Source organism: Nyctibius grandis, chromosome Z, assembly GCF_013368605.1.
Source record: "Nyctibius grandis isolate bNycGra1 chromosome Z, bNycGra1.pri, whole genome shotgun sequence".
Classification (NCBI taxonomy): Eukaryota; Metazoa; Chordata; class Aves; order Nyctibiiformes; family Nyctibiidae; genus Nyctibius; species Nyctibius grandis.
The window spans coordinates 92554511-92578250 of NC_090695.1; the positions used below are offsets into that span (position 1 = coordinate 92554511).

Below are 23740 nucleotides of genomic sequence, written 5' to 3' on the forward strand. Positions count from 1 at the left end.
AGGTTTTGCAGTTATTGAAGAGAAAGTTTAATATATTCATAATACTACCATTAACTCTAAAACCATGCCTCTGGTAGTGCCTGCTCTTTGCTCTCCACTCACTTAAACCAGGATTAGTTTCTTCACCAAGTCATCAGCATAGTAGTTTGGTTGGGTATTTTTTCACAGAAGCTTTTTATTTTATGTGTTTTTACAGAAGGAATTATGGTGATATAGAGTTGCTCTTCCAGTTGCTTCGGGCTTTTACGGGTCGATTTCTGTGCAATATGACTTTCTTAAAGGAATACATGGAAGAAGAGATCCCCAAAAACTACAGTATTCCCCAAAAACGGGCTTTGTTCTTCCGGTTTGTAGACTTCAATGACCCGAACTTCGGAGATGAGCTCAAAGCCAAGGTAACTAAAGCAATTAAATCAAAGCAGCCTGGTATTTAGGTTTAATTTTCTTCTTGGGAACTACGGCAGCAAAACTCGCTTACTTAAATGTCAACAAGTTTGATAATTGGCAGAGCCATTTAGGTGAAAATATCATACCTGAAGAAGAGCGATAATAAACAGAGAGCAATTCATCTTGCTTTCCATGTTGACTGCTTTAGTTTACACTTTCTAAGAATCTTTGCCCTTGGAGAGGGGAAAGAGGGGGGAAAAAAATCTCTGTATCTGTTTCTTAAGCTTTTATTTATAGCTTCCTTTTGTAATGCAGTGAGTGTGTCTAACGTGCAGGTTTGCATGTGAAATTACTGGAATGTTGACTGCCATTAGAAGAATCCGATAGTTCAGTCTAACTGTTTTTTTTTTTTTTGTAGGTGCTGCAACATATCCTGAATCCTGCTTTCTTGTACAGTTTTGAAAAGGGAGAAGGTGAACAGCTGTTGGGACCCCCAAACCCAGAAGGAGATAATCCAGAAAGCATCACTAGTGTTTTTATAACAAAGGTAACTGATCCTTGTTTACATTACAGTGTTTGAAAATGAAAACAAGAAGTTGTTCCTCTCATTTGGCTTTTCAGGCCTGGTTTGAATTAGTTGTGCCATTTCTAAATACTATGATCAGTTATATCAAATCACATCATAACTTTGAACTGTTGTGAGATCCATCAGTCATCAATAGGCTGGGACTACAATTTTCAGTTTATGATGTCTTGTTGACGTGAATGTCTGTCTTTGGGATTACAGCCATATAAGGCCCTTTTCTAGTCTTTTTCATAAGCAAAGTTTACCATGACTGAACATGGGTATCTTTGTAATTCACTTCGGCTCCGTTGAACTGGTTAGCAGTTATAAAATAGATATTGAAGATGAGAGTCGGGTTTTTAAATTTATTTTTTTTAATAGGTTAGCACTTGGGAAGTTCCCAGATGTGCTTGGTATTTAAAAGTTCTCACCTCAGGAGGTTGTTTTGTGGGTATTAAACTGAATCGAAAAAGTGGTTATAGTTATAAGTTGTCTTAAAAACCACACAAAAAGCAAAAAAATAGGACTTTGCTTTTATAGATAATAAAGTTGGGTGTTTTTGTTTTGTTTTTTTCTCACCTTCCTTCTCTCCTCTTTGATCATCCCTGGGACTAGGTACTTGATCCAGAAAAACAGGCTGATATGCTGGATTCTCTCAGGATATATCTCTTGCAGTTTGCCACACTTCTGGTTGAACATGCTCCACATCACATTCATGACAATAACAAAAACCGGAACAGCAAACTACGACGCTTAATGACATTTGCTTGGCCTTGCCTCTTGTCCAAGGCATGTGTGGACCCAGCATGCAAGTACAGTGGACATCTGCTTTTGGCGCACATCATTGCAAAATTTGCCATACATAAGAAGATAGTTCTGCAGGTATTGACTATAGGCTTGTATTCATACGTTTAAGGGATGTTCTGTAGCGTGCTTTCTTTTATTTTAAAACGCAGAGTAGAGGGTGCACAGTAGTTTTGGATACTTACTATACAAGTAACAGTTACATTCATATGCAACAAACAAATACAGAAGCAGCAAGCCAAATATTAACGCAAATTTATTTGGGGATAGGAGAGTATAGAAAGAAGTTTGAAGATAACTGAAAACAGAGAGGGTAAATGGGACAATGAAATGTCCTTTTGGTTGGATTAACAAAATTGGTAATGTTTCTTCATTTGAGAGACAAACATGTCGGTTGAGACAGAATGGGAGAACTAAAGGAAAACTTCAAATTGGACAGTGGAGAGGGAGGTAGAAAAAGGGAATGTAAAGGAGACAGAAGTATATGCTGTATACTTGTGATGATGAAGTATCATCATATATTAACTAAATTATGGGCCTTTAGGAAAAAATCATGTTTTTAAGAAAACGTGTGTTGTAGTTTTTCTTTATAAATGCTTTATTTTTGTAAATACGTATAATATTACTGTTGATCAGAAACTCTGCTGTTCAGGTTTTTCACAGTCTTCTAAAAGCTCACGCAATGGAGGCCCGAGCTATTGTCAGGCAAGCGATGGCTATTCTGACTCCAGCTGTGCCTGCTCGAATGGAGGATGGACATCAGATGCTGACTCACTGGACCCGAAAAATCATTGTGGAAGAGGGTCATACGGTTCCCCAACTAGTACATATTTTGCACTTGATAGTACAACATTTCAAGGTACTTGTACCAGTTATTCTGGTAGTTACTGTATCTCGCATATTGAGGAGGTAAACTGCAGTTTGATTGGCAAATAATGTAATGTGATTTATATGGTTTAGCTTCAGAAAGCATCAGCTGTCTGCAAAGGTATTTATTTAAAACTGAAAACAGCTATTAAAATTAAATAGCAAACCACTTACTAAGATTTATCACGGTTGAAGTTAGAACTCAAAATGTTAGGTGAAAGTTTGCAAGATTAATTCATTGCACATGCATTAGCAGTGCTCTTTAACAGAGCTGCGAAGATTATTTAAGAGTTGTGTAAAAAAAAGTGCAGAACCATATTCTTTTCCATCCTCCAGTAACCCTTGTTTGTTTGACTTTATGTACTCTGTGGCATTAACTAAGAAACTTCTATCTCCAGCTAATGTATGTTGGGAAACATTAAACAAATGGGGGAGTGTTGCAGAATGTCAATATAGGAGCATTTTTGAAAGCACATATTAAAATATGATCCAAAGTGACAGCTAGCTAATATGCATTTAAGTCACTTTTCAGGAATCAATGCCTCAATGCTTTTTGAAAAAATATCTGAGTGTGTTCAAATGTGAGTTGTAGCTGTCTAAAAGGATTGGCAAAAAATTGGAATGATTGGTCCTTGAGAAAAATTATGTATCTTCAAAAGAATATCTTCATTTAGGTACATGAAATCACTAGTCACTACTGCAAATTGTAGGCAAAATTTTATTTTTGAAGCACCAGTTACTTTTCCGGATTGCAAAATTTGAAGATGATACAGATTTAGCAGACTTTGGGATTAAAGACTATTTCACAATTTTGCTTTATTTCGACTGTAGTTTTTGTGTAGGATTTTATTGGTTAATGCCTAACATGACTGTGAAACCATCTTTTCAGGTTTATTATCCAGTGAGACATCACTTGGTTCAGCATATGGTTAGTGCCATGCAGAGACTGGGCTTCACTCCCAGTGTTACAATAGAGCAAAGAAAATTAGCTGTGGATCTTGCTGAAGTAGTTATTAAATGGGAATTGCAAAGAATTAAAGACCAGCAGGTAGGAAGTCTAAATAAACTGGTAAAGTTTGAACTGTTAAACAGTTAAATGCTTTTTTTAACGTGCACATTGCTGATATTTCAGCCGGATTCAGATATGGATTCAAGTGTAAGTGGAGACGGAGCAAGTTCTGCCTCATCTGCTGTTAAAAGAGGATTGTCTGTTGATTCTGGCCAAGAAGTAAAACGATTCAGGACAGCTACAGGAGCAATAAGTGCTGTAAGAAAAATTCAGGTTTTGTTCAGAGACTCTGAAATTTTAACCTGCACTGACTAAGCAATTTAGCGTACTTGTTTTTTCCCCATAACTCCCTGAATTAAAGGTTCTACTTTTAGAAAATATTTTAAGTCTGTTCTGCTTGTTGTTATCCTTCTTCAATGTTGCTTATGGTTTTTGTGTTTTGTGTACATGCAGGTATTTGGACGTAGCCAGTCCTTGCCAGGAGCTGATGCACTTCTTTGCAAGCCAATTGACAAGCAGCATACAGATACGGTCGTGAATTTCTTGATTAGAATTGCTTGCCAGGTAGTGTGTTTACTCTGATATGTGAATACCAATGTACAATTAGTAGCCAAAACAATAAACCCTTCTTTTCATGAGTCCTTTAGTGCTTGGATCATTCTAGTGTTTGTATAATTTCTTTTGCTGAAAGGTTAGAAACTTTAATGCAAAATTGTACAAAAAGTAAAATGTTTTTATTTTAAAGAGGAAAGAAATTGAATTTGATAACCAGTTTCTGCATGTTTTTAATTTCACAAATGATGGACGTTGTTCCTGAGAGGTGTGCTTTAGCTTCTTACTGTTGGCATTGTACGTTTATAGCTTGATGCAGGGAGCACGCACTTTAAATTAAAACTTCAAATGTGAACGATTGCAATACAGATTTTGAAATTGAGAGTCTCCATTTTACTGTGCTGTTGATCACTTCTAGCATTTTGTTTGTTCTTTACTTTCTCTTTTCAATCAAGTACTATATCAGGAGTGACATGATTGAAATAAACATGACTAGTAGAATTTGGCTGGAGCTAGGCAAAGACTTCAAAGAGTTCCCATAAGCGTTTTTTCTTAATTCATTTATATATTTCCCTGATGCTGCAAAGTATGCTTGTTCTATTGCCTAGATTTAATGGTAAGAATATATTATCCAAAATGAAGAATATTTAAAGACTTTAATAGGGAAAGACTATGTCAGTTACATATCTAAGGATAACGATTGTAATTGTATTTTCAAGATCAAATGTAGAAGTAAAGCTTTTCACCAAATTTTGTTAAGAATTAACTTTTCTAGAGTGAGGAAAATTAGCTGGGTGTAGCTCAAAGCTGACAAATTTTATGTCTTCTGCTTCTGCAGCAGACTCATCTGTTAAGTAACATGAGAATTTACACCACAGTCCATTGCACAGAATAGACGTTCTCTTGAAGTACAATGATGAATTCAGTGAAGAGCTACATATGTTTATGGATACCTTGCAAACAGAAAAGATTAACCATCTTGAGCATGTTCAGAGTAGTAGTAATAAACTTTTTTAAATATACCTTTGATGGGTGAGCTGGGGTAATTAGCTAGCAGTTTAGTTGTCAGCTTTTTATGCAGTTAAATACTCTGTGACTATACTGATAAAACTACTTAAGCTTCTCCATTTCAGAAATAAGAAATTATATGCTTGCTTGGAATACATAATAAAATAATGAGTTGGTTACAAAAGGCTGTCACTTCGTTAACTCTGATTAATTGCTAGGTAAATGACAACTCAAACACTGCTGGATCTCCTGGGGAGCTGCTGTCTCGCCGCTGTGTCAATCTTCTGAAAACAGCTTTACGACCAGACATGTGGCCAAAATCAGAACTGAAGTTGCAGTGGTTTGATAAGCTGCTAATGACTGTGGTAGGTAACATTCTAGTCCTGTAGGTCTTCAGGTTTCACTAGCATATGTGTTGATTGAATACTAGCGATATCTGCATACTGATTTTGAGAGTCTTAATCTTTTCTTCTTTGTGGTGAAATATGTAAATTGTTAAGTATGTGAATTGCATCAGTGGTAATGATTTGTATAACTGCAGTACTTACAAATATTAAAGTAGACTTAGGAGCAGGTGGAGTAACTTCCTGTGTTGCTTTGATTTTGAAATGGGTTGTAGTTTGGTTGTTTGGATGGCCTGCTGGTTGGGTGGTAGTTTTTTTTGTGGTGTTTTTTTTTTTTTGTTTTTGTTGTTGTAGTAGAAAGTTTTACATACTGAGATTGATTTTTTTGTTTTGTTTTGTTGGTTCCTAGTTTTCTGACTACATTATGGTAGTATGAAGTTCACTGCAAGGCCAGCTTCCTTTATTTGACGATACAACGTATTTTGTTTATCACCTGTATGCTATTTGTATGCTTTTTGCCGTATAAGTTTTTCTACACCTATTTTATTTGTATCATACTATTTAGTTAGACTAGCAGCTCTTATTGTGTTAAATTTCTAGGAGCTCTCTTGATGTCACTTTTCTATTTCTTTGAAAATAAAGGAGTAATACATCCTAGTTTTGGAAACTTTAAAATGTCTAAGATTACGTGAAAATTCACTGTGGCCCATTTTTTCCAAATGGTGGTCTACGTGTGCTATAGTTTCATAATGCTTTTGTCTTTATGGAGATAGTCCTTGAAAGAACAAGTATCTACTTCATCCTTATCTTCTTCTGTTGGAAGAGTTTTTGATGTGGCTTTGTTTGTTTTGGGTTTACAAGCGTTGATAGTAGTTGATATTTGTTGCTTTGCTCATCTTTTCCCAAGTAGTATGCAACCTAAGTGAAAATTGCCATTAGAATTCATATTTTTTTTCCTGCTGATGGCATTTTGTAGCCTGCAACAGGAAGAAGTGCAGTCAATTCTGACCACTGTAGCATAAGGATTACCTCCTACTCATCTTCCTCACTTACACAGTTGCAGAGCTAGTTAAGTGCCCAGGTGATGGAGGCTGTGCAGTAACAGCAGGAAAATCATGACTTTGAGTGATTCTTGTGCACTGAAGACAGAGAAAGTTGTGCTGGCTGCTGAAGAAGAGCTGTTACGTACAAACCAGTGTTGCCCTCCCTTTCTGGAACAGAGGCGAAGATAGTGGATGTGTAAAAATAACTTTAGAGAGTGCAATTCAGAGAGTTCCTGTGCTTCCAGAACGTGAACTGCTATCTTTTTCCTCTGCCTTTCAGACAAATCTTTCAGTTTATCATCTTTCATGCATTTGGGGAAGGTGGACAAAGTGCACCACATCTAAGAGTGAGCGAAAATCAAAACTTAGCCCACTCCACTTCTCCTTCCCCGATCTCAAAACAAACGCACCATACCACCCCTCAGGCCTGAGGAAGGTGGACATGGTTAATATTTACTTAATACAAGGATATAAGCCCTCTGGAACGGGAATTTTGTATCTTAATTTTGTACTCTGTGGCATCAGTTATACAGGAGGTTCAGAAAAAAGAACAAAGTTTCTGCAGCAAACATACTAATTTACTATCTTAATGATAATTTTGTAGGTTTACAAAGATATATCTAGGAATATTTTTTATTTTTTTTTTTCCTTTAGTTCCAAATATCTGCTTTTCTAAACTTTAAGCTATCATGGAATACGCTCTTTTAGCTCTTTGCTGAAGGCCTGTCTCTGAAAGATGTTGACAAAGAGATAAAACTTTATCCTCTGTTGAAAGCATTTCTAACCAGCAAGGTTGCAGGCAACTTTTGAAACTGAGGACCACAAAAAAACATCAGAAGGAACATATACTGTAAATGCTTAAGTAACATTTTATGGTTAAAGAATTTATTGCACCTTGTATTTTACAACTTTATATTGCTTGATTTATCCAAAAGATTGACTTGAAACATCGCTAATGTAGAAACATCAACCTTATCACAACTTTTGAAGAGATTTGATGTGGATTTACTAATCTCTATAATACTTGTGTGACTCCCCCCACTCACTGCCCTTTTGTGTGTGTTCTCTTTAGGAACAACCCAATCAGGCCAACTTTGCCAACATTTGCACTGGCTTAGAGGTCTTAAGTTTCCTGTTAACTGTACTGCAGCCCCCTGCTATCCTTAGCAGCTTCAAACCCCTGCAGCGAGGTGTAGCAGCTTGTATGACTTGTGGAAACACCAAAGTTTTGAGAGCAGTCCACAGTTTGCTTTCTCGCTTGATGGGTATTTTCCCTACAGAACCAAGTATGTGGTATTTTCTTCCTCCTTTTATCCTTTATTGCTACGTAACTTAAGTGGTTAAGGGCGGGGTGAAGACGCTCTTTGGAGTGTGCCACTATTCTGTTTTATGATTCCTGCATTTAATGGTCCATTTTAGTTTGCACTTTCAACCTCTGTTTAAAAAAAGGAAAGCTGAAATAAGTATGAAATACATCATTATCCATTGACATAAAAACTTAATAACCTGTGGCTGTCATAACTTTGGTTCAAGAAATGCATGCTATAAATTTAATGTATTTTTGCAATTATAATTTTTCAGTTTCAGAATTCCAATTTTTTAGTTGCTAAGCTTTGCTATTTTGCTGAAGCAAAGAAGGGAGATAGAATGTAAAAAGAAAGACAATAGGTAGTATGCTGTGTCTTAATATAAACTAATTTAGATAATCTTTTCTTAAAAAAAAATCAGTAATCTAAGACTTCTCATCACAATGAGTTATTTAGAAGTAGTGGTATACTATTACAGAAGACACATTGCTTGTATAATAGAGGTTTATATAAATGAGGGATCTGTTTGTGCTACCTTGGTTTATTAGCAAGATAAAGTTCCTGTGATGGTATAGACTGTATGTTCCCAGTGTAACTGTTCTTTGCCTGTTCTATGGCTAATGTTACCAAAAGTAAACACAACTCTGTAAACTCTGCAGGTACCTCAAGTGTAGCTTCGAAGTATGAAGAGCTGGAGTGCCTTTATGCTGCAGTCGGAAAGGTTATTTATGAAGGACTTACTAATTATGAAAAAGCCACTAATGCTAACCCTTCTCAGCTCTTCGGTAAGTTTCCCACACCTCCAGTAGGTGTATGTAGAGTGGCTGTTAATGAGTATGATCTTTGTCAGCAGCTTTTATTTTCCAAAAGGAAATTGAAATCTGATATCATGCAGAGGAAGCTGTGGGAAGCATTTGTAGCTAACTTGAGAGATGAGCTTGGGATGTCTGTCATCTGTGAAGAAAGGGACTGGAAGGTTCATTGCATTCTGTCTTCTCCCGGTAGCTGACTTGGGAGCAATTGTTGGAAGTGGGGAGCTGCAGCTGTGCTACATGGAAGCCTTCTGTATTCAAAGGGCACAGGAAAAAGATGCAGCATTCAGATTAACTAAAATATAAAGTAAAAGTCACTGGAGAACTTTTTACACGGAAAAAACAAAATCCTGTGGGTACTCCTCAGAGATGCAATAGAGTATTTAAAGGAATCTGTGTGAACATTTGTACATGTGCCTTATACTTTCTATTTCAGTTGTTTTTAAAGCCTCATTTATCAGCTCATTTAAATAGTGTAGGAAGATTTATTTTTTTTAGATCTTGAATTCTCACTAGGTAAGAAATTATGAAAATATTATTTTTTCTTGAGTAAGCAAATCTGAATTCTTAGCATGTACCATTCTGAAGAGCTGAAATGTTTTCTTTTCTTGTTATTCATACTTACTTAACTGGTAGAGAGCTCAGCTACTTAATACAATGACAAAGATATATTGGAATAATACAGTTTGACCCAGAACTGGTTGTGTTGGTAATACAGACTTGAAATTGCTCAGTTTTGGAAAACTTGCTGATTTAAATGGCAAATGTCCTTCACTATTCTACTCTGTGATCTGTGTAGATAGTTGTAATTTCACTTTGGGAATTGCCTATGTGTCAGATGCCAGGATGTGCTTTACAACAAACTAACCAAAAAAGATGTTTCTTACACTTTGTCCAGAGCTCATTTAAAAGCAGCACTCTACAATCTAACCATCAGGTAGTGCATATCTTATGATTTCTGTGTTTTAGAAGCTGAACTTTTTGTGCCAGGTTATGCACATCTGAGAAGGAAAAGAAATAAAAACTTTTGAAGCAGCCATTCAGTGAACAAAGCACGCTTCTATAAATACCATTGTGGGCTTTGCTTGAATTATGAAGTTGTAGTAAGGAAAGGGATAGCTGTAGGTTTTTTAGGATATGGTTTGACAGGATGTATGTACTTTTTTTTTTTTTTTTTAGAGTTAAGTATTTTAAAGCATAGATATTGCTCAAAGTGATTGGTTTGTATGTACATGGATAAGCTTGTGTTAGGATAGGCATTGTTAACAACTGTATAATTTGAAGGGACTGGGATCATCCAGGCATCGTGCGTTCATAAACTGTGCCGAAATCACCTGTTTCAATAGTGTGAACTTCTTCAATCTACAGTAACTGATTTATGAAACTATAAAGTTTCTAGATTGGAAACATCCACATTGAAAACCTGTATCTTAGGTCGTGCTCAATAAAAGTTCTACTTCCTTAAGTATTGTTTTTATCTATAGGCACTTTAATGATTCTGAAGTCTGCGTGCAGTAACAATCCCAGCTACATTGACAGACTGATCTCAGTTTTTATGCGATCTCTGCAGAAGATGGTCAGGGAACACTTAAACCCACAGGCTGCAGCAGGAACAGCAGAAGCAAATACAGGTATTGCATTATATTGTCTATGGATGTTAATGATTAGGTGTTGTAAAGTATTAAAATCTCTTCATCCTAAAGGGATTTAAGTGATTTTGTAGAGTTTTGTGTGCATTATTATATGTTGAAAAATGCTTCAACATTAGTGAGATATATTAGTGATGTATTGAAGGATAAAAATACACTGAGTTCCTGTTATCTGCTTAATATAGGAATTTCAGTATTAACCTAAACATTTCAGTGAATGGTTAGTGAATATTTGTTGGGCTACAGCATATATAGAAATACTGACTTTCTTCAAGAAGTAATAGGGTTGAGGGGAGAGGGGCTGAATTTTGATTGTTCTGTGCTTTCACTTTTTTTTTTTACTCCTTTCTGTTTGATAATATTGGAACAACTGTTTGTGAAATTAACTTGTTGGAGCTAACGCTTTTGTTTTCATTTTAAAATAGCATCTTTTTCAGTCTGTACAATTCTGTCTATCAAATGAATTAAGTCATTAGTCATTGAAAAAATCAGATGTTCTTGTAGAAGAAAATTCAGTGCTAATAAAGAGCACTGTAATTTATTAATGAATAAGCTTCTGAAGAAAATACTTTGAAAGAATTGCTACTGTTAGATTCCCAGCCCATATTTTAATTAGGAAAATGAGAACCTTGCAAATTCTATTAACACTGAGAAACAATTGGAAAATTATTAAACTTCACAGATAAGCAAGTCAGGAAATTAAAAACAGAATAGGTGTGCTACATCATATAGTATTTCTTTCACAAGTTTAATTGCAGTTTTTCAGCACTGTGGTTCTGTAATACCTTTTACCAAAGATTTACTGAAATGAAACTGCACAGGCTTACCTTTAAGATTTTGAATGGATTGGGTTTTTTTGGAAGGAGTCTGTCTCAGTTGTTTAGGAATGGGAAGTAGTAATTCTGAAAACATTATTTCTAGGGATATATTTCCAGGTAACAGATACTGTTGTTGCTATTTTTAAAATTACAGTAGCTTATCTTGAAAATTTCTTTACTAGACGCTTTATAGGTGTATACACAATTCTAATCCTTTTTTGCATCCATAGCAGGTACAAGTGAACTGGTAATGCTAAGCCTGGATCTTGTGAAAACACGCCTGGCTGTGATGAGCATGGAAATGAGGAAAAATTTTATACAAGCTATTCTAACATCTCTCATTGAAAAATCTACTGATGCCAAAATTCTTCGTGCAGTGGTAAAAATAGTGGAAGAGTGGGTGAAAAACAATTCCCCAATGGCAGCTAATCAGGTAAATTGAGAAGATAAAATCATTGATTTTATCTTGATGAAGTGCTAAATAACTATAAGCCCCTGTTAGTGTTCATCAGTTTTTGACAGTGAGGTATGTAAGGATCTGGTATATATGTTTAGATGCCCTTGATGAGGTTTGGAATGTGTTTCGTTCGTCCCCTGTGAAAGTAATTGGAGTTCAAGATGCCTAGCATTTTATAGGCTTATATTAGGTGTTTGATCTCAAATGCTGTTTTGCTGGGAACTTTTTTAAAAGTTTTAAACTATGTTTCACATTAACTTGGATAGAGAGATTCTTCAGGAGGAAGATGGCTAATGCCGGTTTAAATCGTGTTATTCCTGTAACGTTTTGTGGCCTCCTCAATTTGCCATATTTTCTGTTAAGAGTTGAGCACTTGACAATCTAGTGCTGTGTAAAAGGACCTACACTTCTTAAAATACATGTTAGATTTTTGTAATCATTGAACACCTTAAACCTGTTTTTAGTCATGATTTTAAAATTCTCTAGCATATATAAGCATAAATGCTTGAGTTATTTTTCTTTTTAAGAACTATGACCTTCTACCAAGCTATTTTTCAGTACTTTAGAAGTGAAAGAGTGATATAAAGGATGGCTGAGGTGTACTTTCAATGTGCCGATTCTCTGCATGTTTTAAGATGAATTGACAAAATTAATCATGTCTTCTTTTAACATAGACACCTACTCTCCGGGAGAAGTCCATTTTACTAGTGAAAATGATGACTTACATTGAAAAGCGTTTTCCAGAAGACCTTGAATTAAATGCCCAGTTCTTAGACCTTGTTAACTATGTCTATAGGTAATTACAGCAATTAATCATTTATTGCAGCTTATTGGTTCATAATTTGTACCATATATGACCTTTATAACATGCCATCCATCTTTTTAGGTCTGAATTAAGTGATCTTTTTTTTCTTTCTAAAATGCAAAATCAATTCATTTCACTGAGACCACAATATGTACTGGTGGAACACAACTTGAAAATAGAAGTTACTTAGAAAGGGTTTGCTTTTTGGCTTCACTAAAATATCTCCACCACCCCAACCTCTTTCTTTCCCAAGATACCATGGCATCCTTGTAGCTGGTTGTATTCTGTACACTGTGGTGACAGCTGAAATCTGTCTGTCTTTTCACATCCATAGGGTATAAAGATTTTTTTTTTCCTTCTAAATTTATTGTAAATTATATTTTCAGGAGAGTTATTTTGCTAGCTAAACTGGCAGGTTTTGTAACACAATGAAATAATTAGAATAGTTACCTTATGAAAAAATGCCAGGTATTTAATTTTGTGCTGATGGTTCACATTTTTAGTTACTATTTGCTGCTGTTCTGTTTTCTGGTTAACTGTGCAAAGCCGTGGTGTGGACATGGTGGTTAGAAGTTTTTATTAATGAATATTATCTGGCATTTCAACCAAGATACAGATGTGACTGGAATATTTTCACAGTTATGATAAGATTTTATCGTGAAAGGGTTTTTACGATAGTTCTGGGGCAGTTTTCTAGCAATCAGCAATATTTTCTTTGCTGTTTCTCTCAAAATGCTGCACCTGGATGCATGCCACACCATGTGGGCTTCTGCAGAATGTCACCTCTTTTGATTTTTAGTATTTTATATGCAAAATCTAGAAGGCTTCTCTTTCTAATGACTCTGTCATTTCATTTTTATTCATTTTAGGGATGAGAATCTTTCTGGTAGTGAACTTACTGCTAAACTTGAGCCAGCATTTCTTTCGGGTTTGCGTTGTGCCCAGCCACTCATACGAGCCAAATTTTTTGAGGTCTTTGACAATTCTATGAAACGACGTGTTTATGAGCGTCTACTTTATGTGACCTGTTCTCAAAACTGGGAAGCAATGGGAAATCACTTTTGGATAAAACAGTGCATCGAGGTAGGGAAATTATTTGTATCAGAAATACAATTATAATTTGAGAAATATGTTTTATTCCCCATTTTTCTTGGCTGTGTGCAAAAGCATTATGCAATGTGTGTCTTGTAGTATGTTGTACCTGTATCAAAGCTAAAAATACCAAGTCTGCTGCCTCAGATAAGCACCACCTGCATTGGTGCTTAAAAATAAATGCAGTTTCTAAACCATGAAATGCCATTGCTTGGAAAGTGGCTTTAATATCACCCTTTAAAATCTATTTTCTCTGCGAAAAGCTTAATGACCAGGTTAATACTTCTTAAGAAAATCTCTCTTAAATGATGGTGATTACAAAAAATACAAGAATTGTTATAGTAGATGATTTCAAGAAAACTGATAAGGCTAGAGTGTCTGCTCTGATGGCATGGCAGCTATTAGGTGGGATTGCATTGAAATGAAATTACAGTTTTGGTTGGTTTATTTAAAACAAGATGGGACCAAATGTATTTTTTCTTTTTTTTTTTTTAAACAATTTGCATATTAAAACATGAGTTTAAAGTGATTGTGCGGATAACTTTGTACTCTTAAAAGTATTAGAACTTTTTCCAGAGAGAGAAAAACCAGCATGGTGGGTTTTTTTTTTCCCACATCCTTTGTAATGGGGAGAGTCCATATACATTAGCTGGTTGAGGGCACTAAATGTACATGCTAAAAAGTAGAAAATACAGAATCTAGGTATATAAGATTCCTGTTTCTTCAGCATTTTCAGGAGAGTCTTGAAAAACAATCTTGAAAGTATAGTAATGAGCTTTAAAATGGTGACAAAATGTGATCAGATTAAGATGAAAATATATTAGTGTATTTATTGAATAAAGCTGATGCATAGACTTTAAACATATTATTACAACTTTTATCTTGTTGATAAATACTAAACCATAGTGATGTTTTCCTTGAAATACTATAGTAAAACATATATTTAAAAACTCTTGCTTTTTACTGTCTTAGCTCCTGTTGGCAGTGTGCGAGAGAAATACTACAATTGGGACAAGCTGTCAGGGTGCTATGCTGCCTTCTATCACCAACGTTATCAACCTTGCTGACAGTCATGACAGAGCGGCATTCGCTATGGTAACCCACGTCAAACAAGAGCCTCGTGAAAGGGAAAACAGTGAATCCAAAGAAGAGGTAACTTACAGAAAATACTGTAGAAAAAGAAATATTTTGATGGAATATAGCTCTTCCTAGTTTCTCGTCAAGTAAGTTTGGAGAATATGTCTTGAAGATGATGTGTGCAGATTGTTAAGTCTATCTTGTGTTTAATACATTGTAGTTTTAACTATTCATGGGTTTCTCAGAACTTGCATTCATTCATTTAGCCTTTTCTTTACTATAGCACTATAGCAATTCTCTGTCTGAACTTGAAGAACTAGCGAAAATGAATAGTGAGGCCTGAAATAAGTTGATCAGAAGGGTATTTTGTATTTCTTTGGGGAAAAAAGCAAAAGTACTTAGAAAATATCTGCATGCTTTGAGTTGTTTACTTCTGTATAGGATGTTGAAATAGACATTGAATTGGCTCCGGGAGATCAGACCAGTACACCTAAAACTAAGGAACTTTCTGAGAAGGACATTGGCAATCAGCTGCACATGTTGACCAACCGGCATGACAAATTTCTTGACTCTCTTCGAGAAGTGAAGGTTGGTACAGGTTGTTGGTTTCCTGACAAATCATTTTAATACTGAAATCATCAAACTGACTTGACACACTTGTTTTTCCTTTTTTTTTATATCATACTTCTGATTTTTTTTAACTAATGTTTTTTTTTTGCGTAGGCATATCTTAAAATCTGATATAATTTCTTATTTGCCTAGGGTAAAAAATCCTTAAGCCTTCACTTAATTGCTAGTTGTTACCGTATCCCTTTCTTACAAGTTCAGTTTCATCCTGTTCCACCTGTAAATGTATTTTAATGGTTCAGTTAAGAAAACAGTGATGGCAAAGACCGGGTATAGGATCAAAAAAAGTGTATTGGCATCTTATGTTTAAATAATTTCTAAGAAGATAATTTTGGGTGAAAGCTATGTTGAAATAATTCTCACAGTAGTAACAGCTCTATCCAATTAATTTGATCATTCCTATTACCAAAATCATCAATTTCTTTTCTTTGTCCTTATTTTTTTAAGCAGTTACAGTAATGAATCAGTCTCAATCAAGATGAAAATAGGATTAAATTGCTGGTACAGTAGTTTGCATTGCTAAAGGCAACACATTTTCGATATGGTGATTGGAAAAGGCATTTGTATTACTGCTTAAACAACAGTATAACTGTGAACTGATTTTTTTGTTTTGTTTCTAGACTGGAGCGTTGCTGAGTGCCTTTGTTCAGTTGTGTCATATTTCTACACCATTAGCAGAGAAGACTTGGATACAGCTTTTTTCACGACTTTGGAAAATCTTGTCTGACAGACAACAACATGTGAGAATCTCCCTCTCTCCTCACTTACAGATTTCTCTTTGTAGATGACTGGTGTCTCAGGAAAATGTACTTGTGTGATAAATGACTTGTCCACTTGCTTTGGGAAATTTGCCATTGTTTGTGACTAGTGAATGCTGTATACCTCTGTCAATACATCTTTTGAAAGAAATAGGGCCCTTCAATTTAGAAAGAGAAATACACTTATCAAATGATTATTCCCTGTATTAACAAGATTTAAAATCTAAATTCTCTAATTGAAGAATCTGAATGAACAGATAACTATTCCTGTTTTTTTTCTTCTAGGCTCTAGCAGGTGAAATAAGCCCTTTCTTGTGCAGTGGTAGCCATCAGGTACAGCGAGATTGCCAGCCAAGTGCACTGAATTGCTTTGTGGAAGCAATGTCTCAATGTGTTCCTCCCATTCCCATCAGACCTTGTGTCCTGAAATACTTGGGTAAAACTCACAATCTCTGGTTCCGTTCTACACTGATGCTGGAACATCAAGCCTTTGAAAAAGGACTGAGTCTACAAATTAAGCCTAAACAGACAACAGAATTTTATGAGCAGGAAAGCATAACTCCTCCTCAACAGGTAATTGAAATACCTTATGAGATGTGAGGGGAAAAACACAGTGCCAGTATAGGACAGTAGTATCTGAGAATCATTTAGGTTGGAAAAGACCTTTAAGATCATCGAGTCCAGCCGTAAACCTAACACTGCCATGTCCACCACTAAACCATGTCCCTAAGCGCCACGTCTACACGACTTCTAAATACCTCCAGGGATGGTGACTCAAACACTTCCCTGAGCAGCCTGTTCCAATGCCTGATAACGCTATTGGAGAAAAAATTTTTCTTAATATCCAATCTAAACCTTCCCTGGCACAACGTGAGGCTGTTTCCTTTTGTCCAGTCACTTGTTACCTGGGAAGAGAGGCCAGCACCCACCTCGCTACAACCTCGCGATAAGGTCTTCCCTCAGCCTCCTTTTTTCCAGGCTAAATAACCCCAGTTCCCTCAGCCACTCCTCATAAGGCTTGTTCTAGACCCTTCACCAGCTTCGTTGCCCTTCTTGGGACTCTCTCCAGCACCTCAATGTCTTTCTTGTAGTGAAAAGAAAATACTGTGTTCAGCCCAAAACTGAACACAGTATTTGAGGTGCGGTCTCATCAGTGCTGAGTACAAAGAGACAATAACTTCTAAATCTTTGTATTTAGAAGCTTGTTAAAGTAGTGTTGATTTTTTTTAATTCAGTGAAGAAATTCCTGTCCTTGTGTGTTTGTGAATACAGACACTTGCAACATTGACTACTTAGTGTCTTACCTGCTTCTCATGCTTTTCTTTCATCTGTCATTGATATTTTCTTACTTTTCTCTCTCTTTTCCATCTGCTTTTGACACTAACTCTCTGCAGCACTCTAAAACTAGATGAAAGCATTTCTGTCCCTAATTTTAAATCTTGAGTAGAAGTCTGTATTGTCTCTGTCTCCCTCAAAGGGAGTATGCTTTCCCTAACCATGTTGGTATATGACCTTAAAGAGTTATTAGCTAAACAAAATTGAGTTCCCTGTAAACAGATGCTGTTGTGTTTAGTAGTCTGTCAGGTAGTTATATCTACCTTGGCATGTTTGTGATCAGCTGAGGAAGCTAAATATTACAGATTCCTTTTATGTTAAAGACCAAGTTGTTGGCTAGTTGAACAGTTTTGTTTTCTAAGATTTGATCTGATATATTAGGGAAGACAAGCAAGAATCAATGTACAAGCCATAGTATTTTGTTTTTGTCATGTCGTGCAGTGGTGGTGTTCTCAGTACTTGGTTGTTACTAATTGCTTACCTTCTAGAGTTTTTTAAAAGAGTTTATATGAACAGTTCTCTATTTCCTTGTCTTTCTCAATTTGCCTCAGTGTAGAACATATGGTTTTGCTGTCTACTATGCTTTGTAAGGACAGCTTGACTGTGGAGAAATATGCGTGCTTAACATTCTAGGAAATACTGGATTCACTTGCTGAGCTCTACTCTCTGTTACAAGAAGAGGATATGTGGGCTGGACTGTGGCAGAAACGCTGTAAATTCCCGGAGACAGCAACAGCTATTGCCTATGAACAACATGGCTTTTTTGAACAGGTACACTCTTGGTCTTAGAAACAGTTTGAGTAGTTCTACTATCGGGATGAATATTCTGGTCAGCAAGAAAATATTCTGAATATTGATTAACAGTTTCAGTCTTCTAAAATAGAAAGTGCCACAGCTTCTCTGCTGGCTAAAGTAGTAGTTTAAGGCCATGTAATATCTTCATAAGGTGAGATTTTTGGGCACATCCATCAGTTTTTCATTACACTTGTAAAGCTGCCAAATAATGACTATATTCAGGAATGAGTTAACACACTTCACCTTCTTTTTTAACTTAGAATTTATAAAAGTTTTCATATCACTTTTTTTTTAAAGAAAAGAATGTTGAGTTAATGTGTATATAGCAGATGGAAAAATAAAATGGTTTGAATTTTATTTAGGCACAAGAAACTTACGAAAAAGCGATGGAAAAGGCTAAGAAAGAGCATGAAAGGAGCAATGCTTCCCCTTCGATCTTTCCTGAGTATCAGCTCTGGGAAGACCATTGGATTCGGTAAGACTTATAGCTGAGGTAGAACAAGTATTTTTACCCTGCAATAGAAGTAAAATAGCCTGCTGGTTTAAAGCATTAGTTACGAGAATAAACTTAACTCAGGACTTACCTCAGATACAAGGGAAACTTAAGGGAATAAAAAATGCTATTCTTTACTCCCTTAACAGACCCTCAGAAGTGATATGCCTGAAGTGTTGTGAAAATGTAATTTGCTATTGGTGGAAACAGACTGGAGCTAAAATTTGTTTTTCCTATTTAAAATGGTTGTTCTGGGAGACACAAAATGCAGCTCTTCCCTGTTCACAGATTTCTGTATTATAATTCGTAATAAAAAAAAAAAATTAAAAAAAATCTTCCCATCTGGATAAAACTTTTACAGTGCTTGCAAAGCTGTTCATAGACAAACAAATATGCATGTAATATTCTGATACACAACATTTATAGTCACTTTTATTGAAATTTTATTTTTTTGGTAACCAAATTGACAATGGTTTTGATTTTCTTAGTTGCTCGAAAGAATTGAACCAGTGGGAACCTTTGACAGAATATGGCCAGTCAAAGGGTCATATAAATCCTTACCTAGTACTGGAATGTGCATGGAGGGTCTCAAACTGGACTGCTATGAAAGAGGCTCTGGTGCAGGTGAGTGGGGGCTTTTTATGCTAATGTTTAGTTTCTTTGTTCATTTTACTGATTACATTTCTAACAAGTCAGCATTACAGTTCATTCCACAGACAGTGTAAACTGCTTTTTGAAGGTTTCTTTGATGTCCCAGCACACAGCTGGCAATTGAAGCATGTCATTTCACCAGGCAAACTTGGTTCTCTTTTCTATCTGTTTATGAAGCTGTACTATGTAAGAAATTTAGCCAGTGCAGGTGAAAGACATGGTGTGTGGAAATGAGTCATTAAAAAGCAGCAAATGTTTGCCACAGAAGTGTGTGCCAGCAGGGATATGTGGAGAAACTTAAAATGGGTCCCTTGCAAGTATATGGTATTATTTAAAATAATACCATATTGGGGAGGGACTTTTTTTTTGTATTTTACACCTTTACAGGAACAAATATTCCTTTTTTAAAAGGGAATAAAGTATGAAAATACATCTATTATCTCCCTGGCTGTGGGCAATGTAACTGTGCTTCCAGGGGTAAAAGGGCAAATGGCCATTGCCGCTATTGTTTTTGTTTGGTTTAGCACCTGAAAGGCATGACCAAAGCATTCTCTACTTCTGCTGTCCAAACTTAAAACTTCTAAATACAATTTATTGTGTTCATTTCCACTGCACATAAAGGGAGATTAAGACATGTATGAAAATGTGAAGGTCAGGGACTTGTCAGCTAAATTTGGTTTACATTAAGTACCTTAGTGTATCTGAGGAATATTTGTAAGGCTGTGTTTCAGGATCCTTCTTAAAGAATCCCTGAAAAAGCACACAAGAAATCTCAGTTTCAGTGTTGATTGGTTGGTGAGGCTGGTGTACACTGCAGATTATACCAGTAGTTATGGTTTTAATGAACACAGTGACAAATTTGAAGTTGTTTATATGTGCTGGGAAATGTATTGGGATTCCTTACTTGTTCTTTCAGTAACAATGTTTTTCTGTACTGTCTGGGGATTGCTTCCTCTGTCTGTCTTCTTTTGCTTTCTTTTGAAGTACTCAAATACTTTCTTAGTGCAAATTAACTGCTAGATTTCTAACTTGATTCTCATTTTAAGTCTACTTTAGTTCCATTTAAAGTAAGGCTCATTTGATTTTGCAATGTATCCATTACATATAATTTCAAAATATCTTGGGAGCACCAGAGATTGGAGCCAGTGTGGTCAAGACTGGAAAGTGGAGATCTAACAAGAGATGAGGGACAAGAAGACCAGGTAATGAACCTCGGGCAGTGAGCCTGAGATTGGGAAGCAGTGAGAAAGAATATGAGGTGAGGATGAAGGAGGCTGGAAGAGTACAAATTTGACTAGGAGTGGCAGGGATAACTGTGTAAATAGACTGAAGCAGGAAGTTGAAGAAAGTGATTTCCTTTGCGAAAGCGTAAAGGACTTGGTAAAGCTAGCGTAGAGGAGAGAGGCATGGAATTAAATATTGCAGGGTGCATTGATGAGACTGGCTGTGCAGGAGATGGGGTTGTAACTGATTGACAGAGATGGGGATTGGACTTGAACAAGGATCACCAGGATTACAGAAAGGGGTAGGTTACTTCTGGGGAAAAAAATAGTTTTATTCTGCAAAAGTAAGTTTATAAAGTAAATAGAATCATAATGCATAAGCACAAGGGCACGCTTAGCTTTTAGATGATTAACTTTCAAATGTATTCTACAAACAATTTTTTGTGTGTATAATCTTTATATATATATATATATATATAAAATTTACAAGTAAAAATACTAAGACCACTTATAAGAAAGTAGGCTCTTGTGAAGTGACACTATTTAAATCTACAGTCTTTACTGAAAAAAAGAAACAAGGCTAAAAAGTATTTTTATCTCCTCTCAAAATGTGACCATTTGTGGTAAGTTTTGTGCTAGAAGTAAATATCATCATGATTGTACAGCCTTCTAGATATATAGGTTTATGACAGAGAGTACTGAGGCTACGAGATAGCACTTCTAGTAGGAGTTGTTTCCTGCGAGTTCCTTATTTGATGTTCTGTAGAATCAGAAAACTTGAGTTTGGAATTTTCTGATGTTCCAAGGTTTCCTCAGAAGCTTAATACATTGATGATTATACTTTTATAGTTTAATGTAAAGTTTACAGAACCATAAAATAGTTTGAGTTGGAAGGGACTTCTGGAGGTCATCTGGTCCAGTGCTCCGTTCAGAGCAGGGCCGAAGTAGATCAGGTTGCCTTGTCTAGTAGAGTTTTAGTATCTCTAAGAATTGAGATGCCACAGCCTTTCTGGACATATTCTTCATCTGAAGTAGCATAGATGCGTCCTGCCTGTTATATGTTATTTCAGAAACCAGCACAGTACTTAGCTTCTTTTGTTAGAAACTAAGGAACTTGTGTATGGTGAGTGGGTTCGTTACCATCTTCATTTGGTAATGGATAATATGTATTGTTTGTACTTTCCTGCTATTGACCTTCCTGATTCATTATAGAGTTCATTATTGTATTCTGCTTGTAATTCATTTTGCTGAACAACATGCACTTGTAAAACATTTAACCTTCCCTTTGTCCTTTCCTGGGTTTCACTCACGAGACTGTGTATTCTGTGCTATCCATGTGCGTGATGAATGAATGCTCTAAAGTTTTGGCTGTTACAGAACAGTTTGAAGGTAGGGGGCACAGTACTTACAGAAAATAACATTTCAGAAGATTTATATCTGGAAGATCTTTTTTCTTTCAGAGTGTTCATAAACTTTTTTGTGTCTGTGAATAAAGTTTAAACAGCTGGGGAAACATGCTGAAAATGACCCCTCATTTTCTGAAAAGGTGGAGCAGAAAATACATAGGTAGATATTTTTAGCTGAGAGGAAATTTTGAGGAATTCTTCCACGTGCAAAAAAGATGGCCACATTTTTAGGTAACTTCCTCCTTATCCTCTCTTAGGCATCTTTCTTCCCAACTGTTTTAAGAACCATCCCATGTGAATAAGCTAGTGGTTATTGTTCTTGAGGTTGCTATAAAATGTCAGGCTATACAGCCATCTCGGGCTTCTTGGGACAAATGACAGACATCTGTATTGCAGTCACCAGTGGATTTTTCTGGGACTTTTTTTTAACTTTGTGTGCGGGATCACTGTTCTATAGATTGAAATGTGGTGGGGTGGTTTTGTTTGTTTTAGGGTTTGTTTTTTTCTGTTTAGTTTTATTGAAATATACCTTATTTTCAGGGTAGGTAGAATTGTTCATCTGTGATTAGTTAATATCGAAACATAAACCAGATGTAGAACTGAAATCTGAAAGGTGAGAATACTGCGTTAAATCACGAGTGGAAAGGAGCTTGCTGATCTTCGTTGCACCATTGCTATATAGTGTGACGTTACTGGAACTACTCTGCTAAAGATGCCAGAGTTTGGAATAAGGGGGTGAATTGCATACTTAAAATACAATTTTACTGACAAAGCTCTGAGCAGAGCCTTAGGCAGTGTTTTTTCATATTGCAGAGAGAGGGCCAGAAGAATAATTGGGGTTTATTGGTTCATCAGTACTGTTTAAGTTTTGAACCAATACCTACCAGTTAAAAGTATTCCACATCAAATTGACAGTTGACTGTCCTGTTTCGTAACATTTGCGAAAGATAAAACATAATTATGAAAAACGCCGAGCTTTCTTTAATTCCGATATCTTGCAGGATTAAGTTCCTGTGTACAAAATACCCTAACAGCACTCTTCATTGTGACAACTTAGTCTTGCATGATAAATATGCCGAGTTGTATGTCTCTCTTACTTTCTTCAAAATCAGACTGAATATTACTTTTTTTTAAAGTGTAGTATGTTTATTCATCTGTAACACTTTCTTTTGTCACAAGGGAAAATAGGTGGATACAATCTGTATGTTCTGTTTTAAAAACTGAACTATGAAAACTGTTTAATTAATTAAAAGGTAGTGTTGTCTTTTGATGGAACCTAAATTAAAGGTGTCCAACCATTGCAACATTTGAAATGGAATTTTTCAATATTTGTAGTACTGATGGTTCAAACTAAACAGGTGTCTCTAAAGATGGATTTTATCATTTATCAGCCCATATGAAGCCAAATCTGTAAGTAGCAAGCTGCATATGCTACAAAAATTATCTTATCGGTTATATTTACATTTTAATTAACTTCTGTTCTTATACCAGTTGGTATTTTGCATCCTACTTAAGTATGCAACTTCAGTGGCTAATTATAGAAATAATATTATTTGAGAAACGTTTAAAGCCTAAAATAAGAACTGTGTTGTGCAGTATATTATAAACCTTGAGTTCGAATAGAACGAAATAGATCATGTCTGACAGATTCTGGTGTTGGAGATTTGCAAGTTGAGTAGAAGTGACAACCACGAGTAACTGCTAATATGCTTTAGCTACAGTTACATGAAATGAGATATTTTCAGTAATGAGACATTGCTAAACGAGTAAGGAGAAGATGCTGCTGAAGCCATAAATGGAGCTTTGGTGGCTCTATTCAGATTCTTGTAAAAGTGTCAGGACACGCTTGCATAAAT

General features: G+C 35.9%; 1 protein-coding gene across 6 annotated transcripts in view; it reads left to right on the top strand.

The window, feature by feature from the left end:
- Positions 1–23740, top strand: part of TRRAP (transformation/transcription domain associated protein) — a 98387-nt gene that overhangs the window by 40663 nt on the left and 33984 nt on the right. For all 6 annotated transcript variants that reach the window (XM_068422160.1, XM_068422159.1, XM_068422164.1 and 3 more), the window contains 21 exons: positions 197–395; positions 806–934; positions 1568–1834; positions 2409–2615; positions 3513–3671; positions 3756–3890; positions 4086–4196; positions 5411–5557; positions 7652–7865; positions 8546–8671; positions 10183–10329; positions 11396–11598; positions 12297–12418; positions 13297–13510; positions 14492–14671; positions 15038–15184; positions 15844–15963; positions 16267–16554; positions 17950–18087; positions 18474–18586; positions 19093–19228. In XM_068422160.1, coding sequence (XP_068278261.1) covers positions 197–395; positions 806–934; positions 1568–1834; positions 2409–2615; positions 3513–3671; positions 3756–3890; positions 4086–4196; positions 5411–5557; positions 7652–7865; positions 8546–8671; positions 10183–10329; positions 11396–11598; positions 12297–12418; positions 13297–13510; positions 14492–14671; positions 15038–15184; positions 15844–15963; positions 16267–16554; positions 17950–18087; positions 18474–18586; positions 19093–19228 — 3502 coding nt within the window. The remainder of the gene's footprint in view (positions 1–196; positions 396–805; positions 935–1567; positions 1835–2408; positions 2616–3512; positions 3672–3755; positions 3891–4085; positions 4197–5410; positions 5558–7651; positions 7866–8545; positions 8672–10182; positions 10330–11395; positions 11599–12296; positions 12419–13296; positions 13511–14491; positions 14672–15037; positions 15185–15843; positions 15964–16266; positions 16555–17949; positions 18088–18473; positions 18587–19092; positions 19229–23740) is intronic.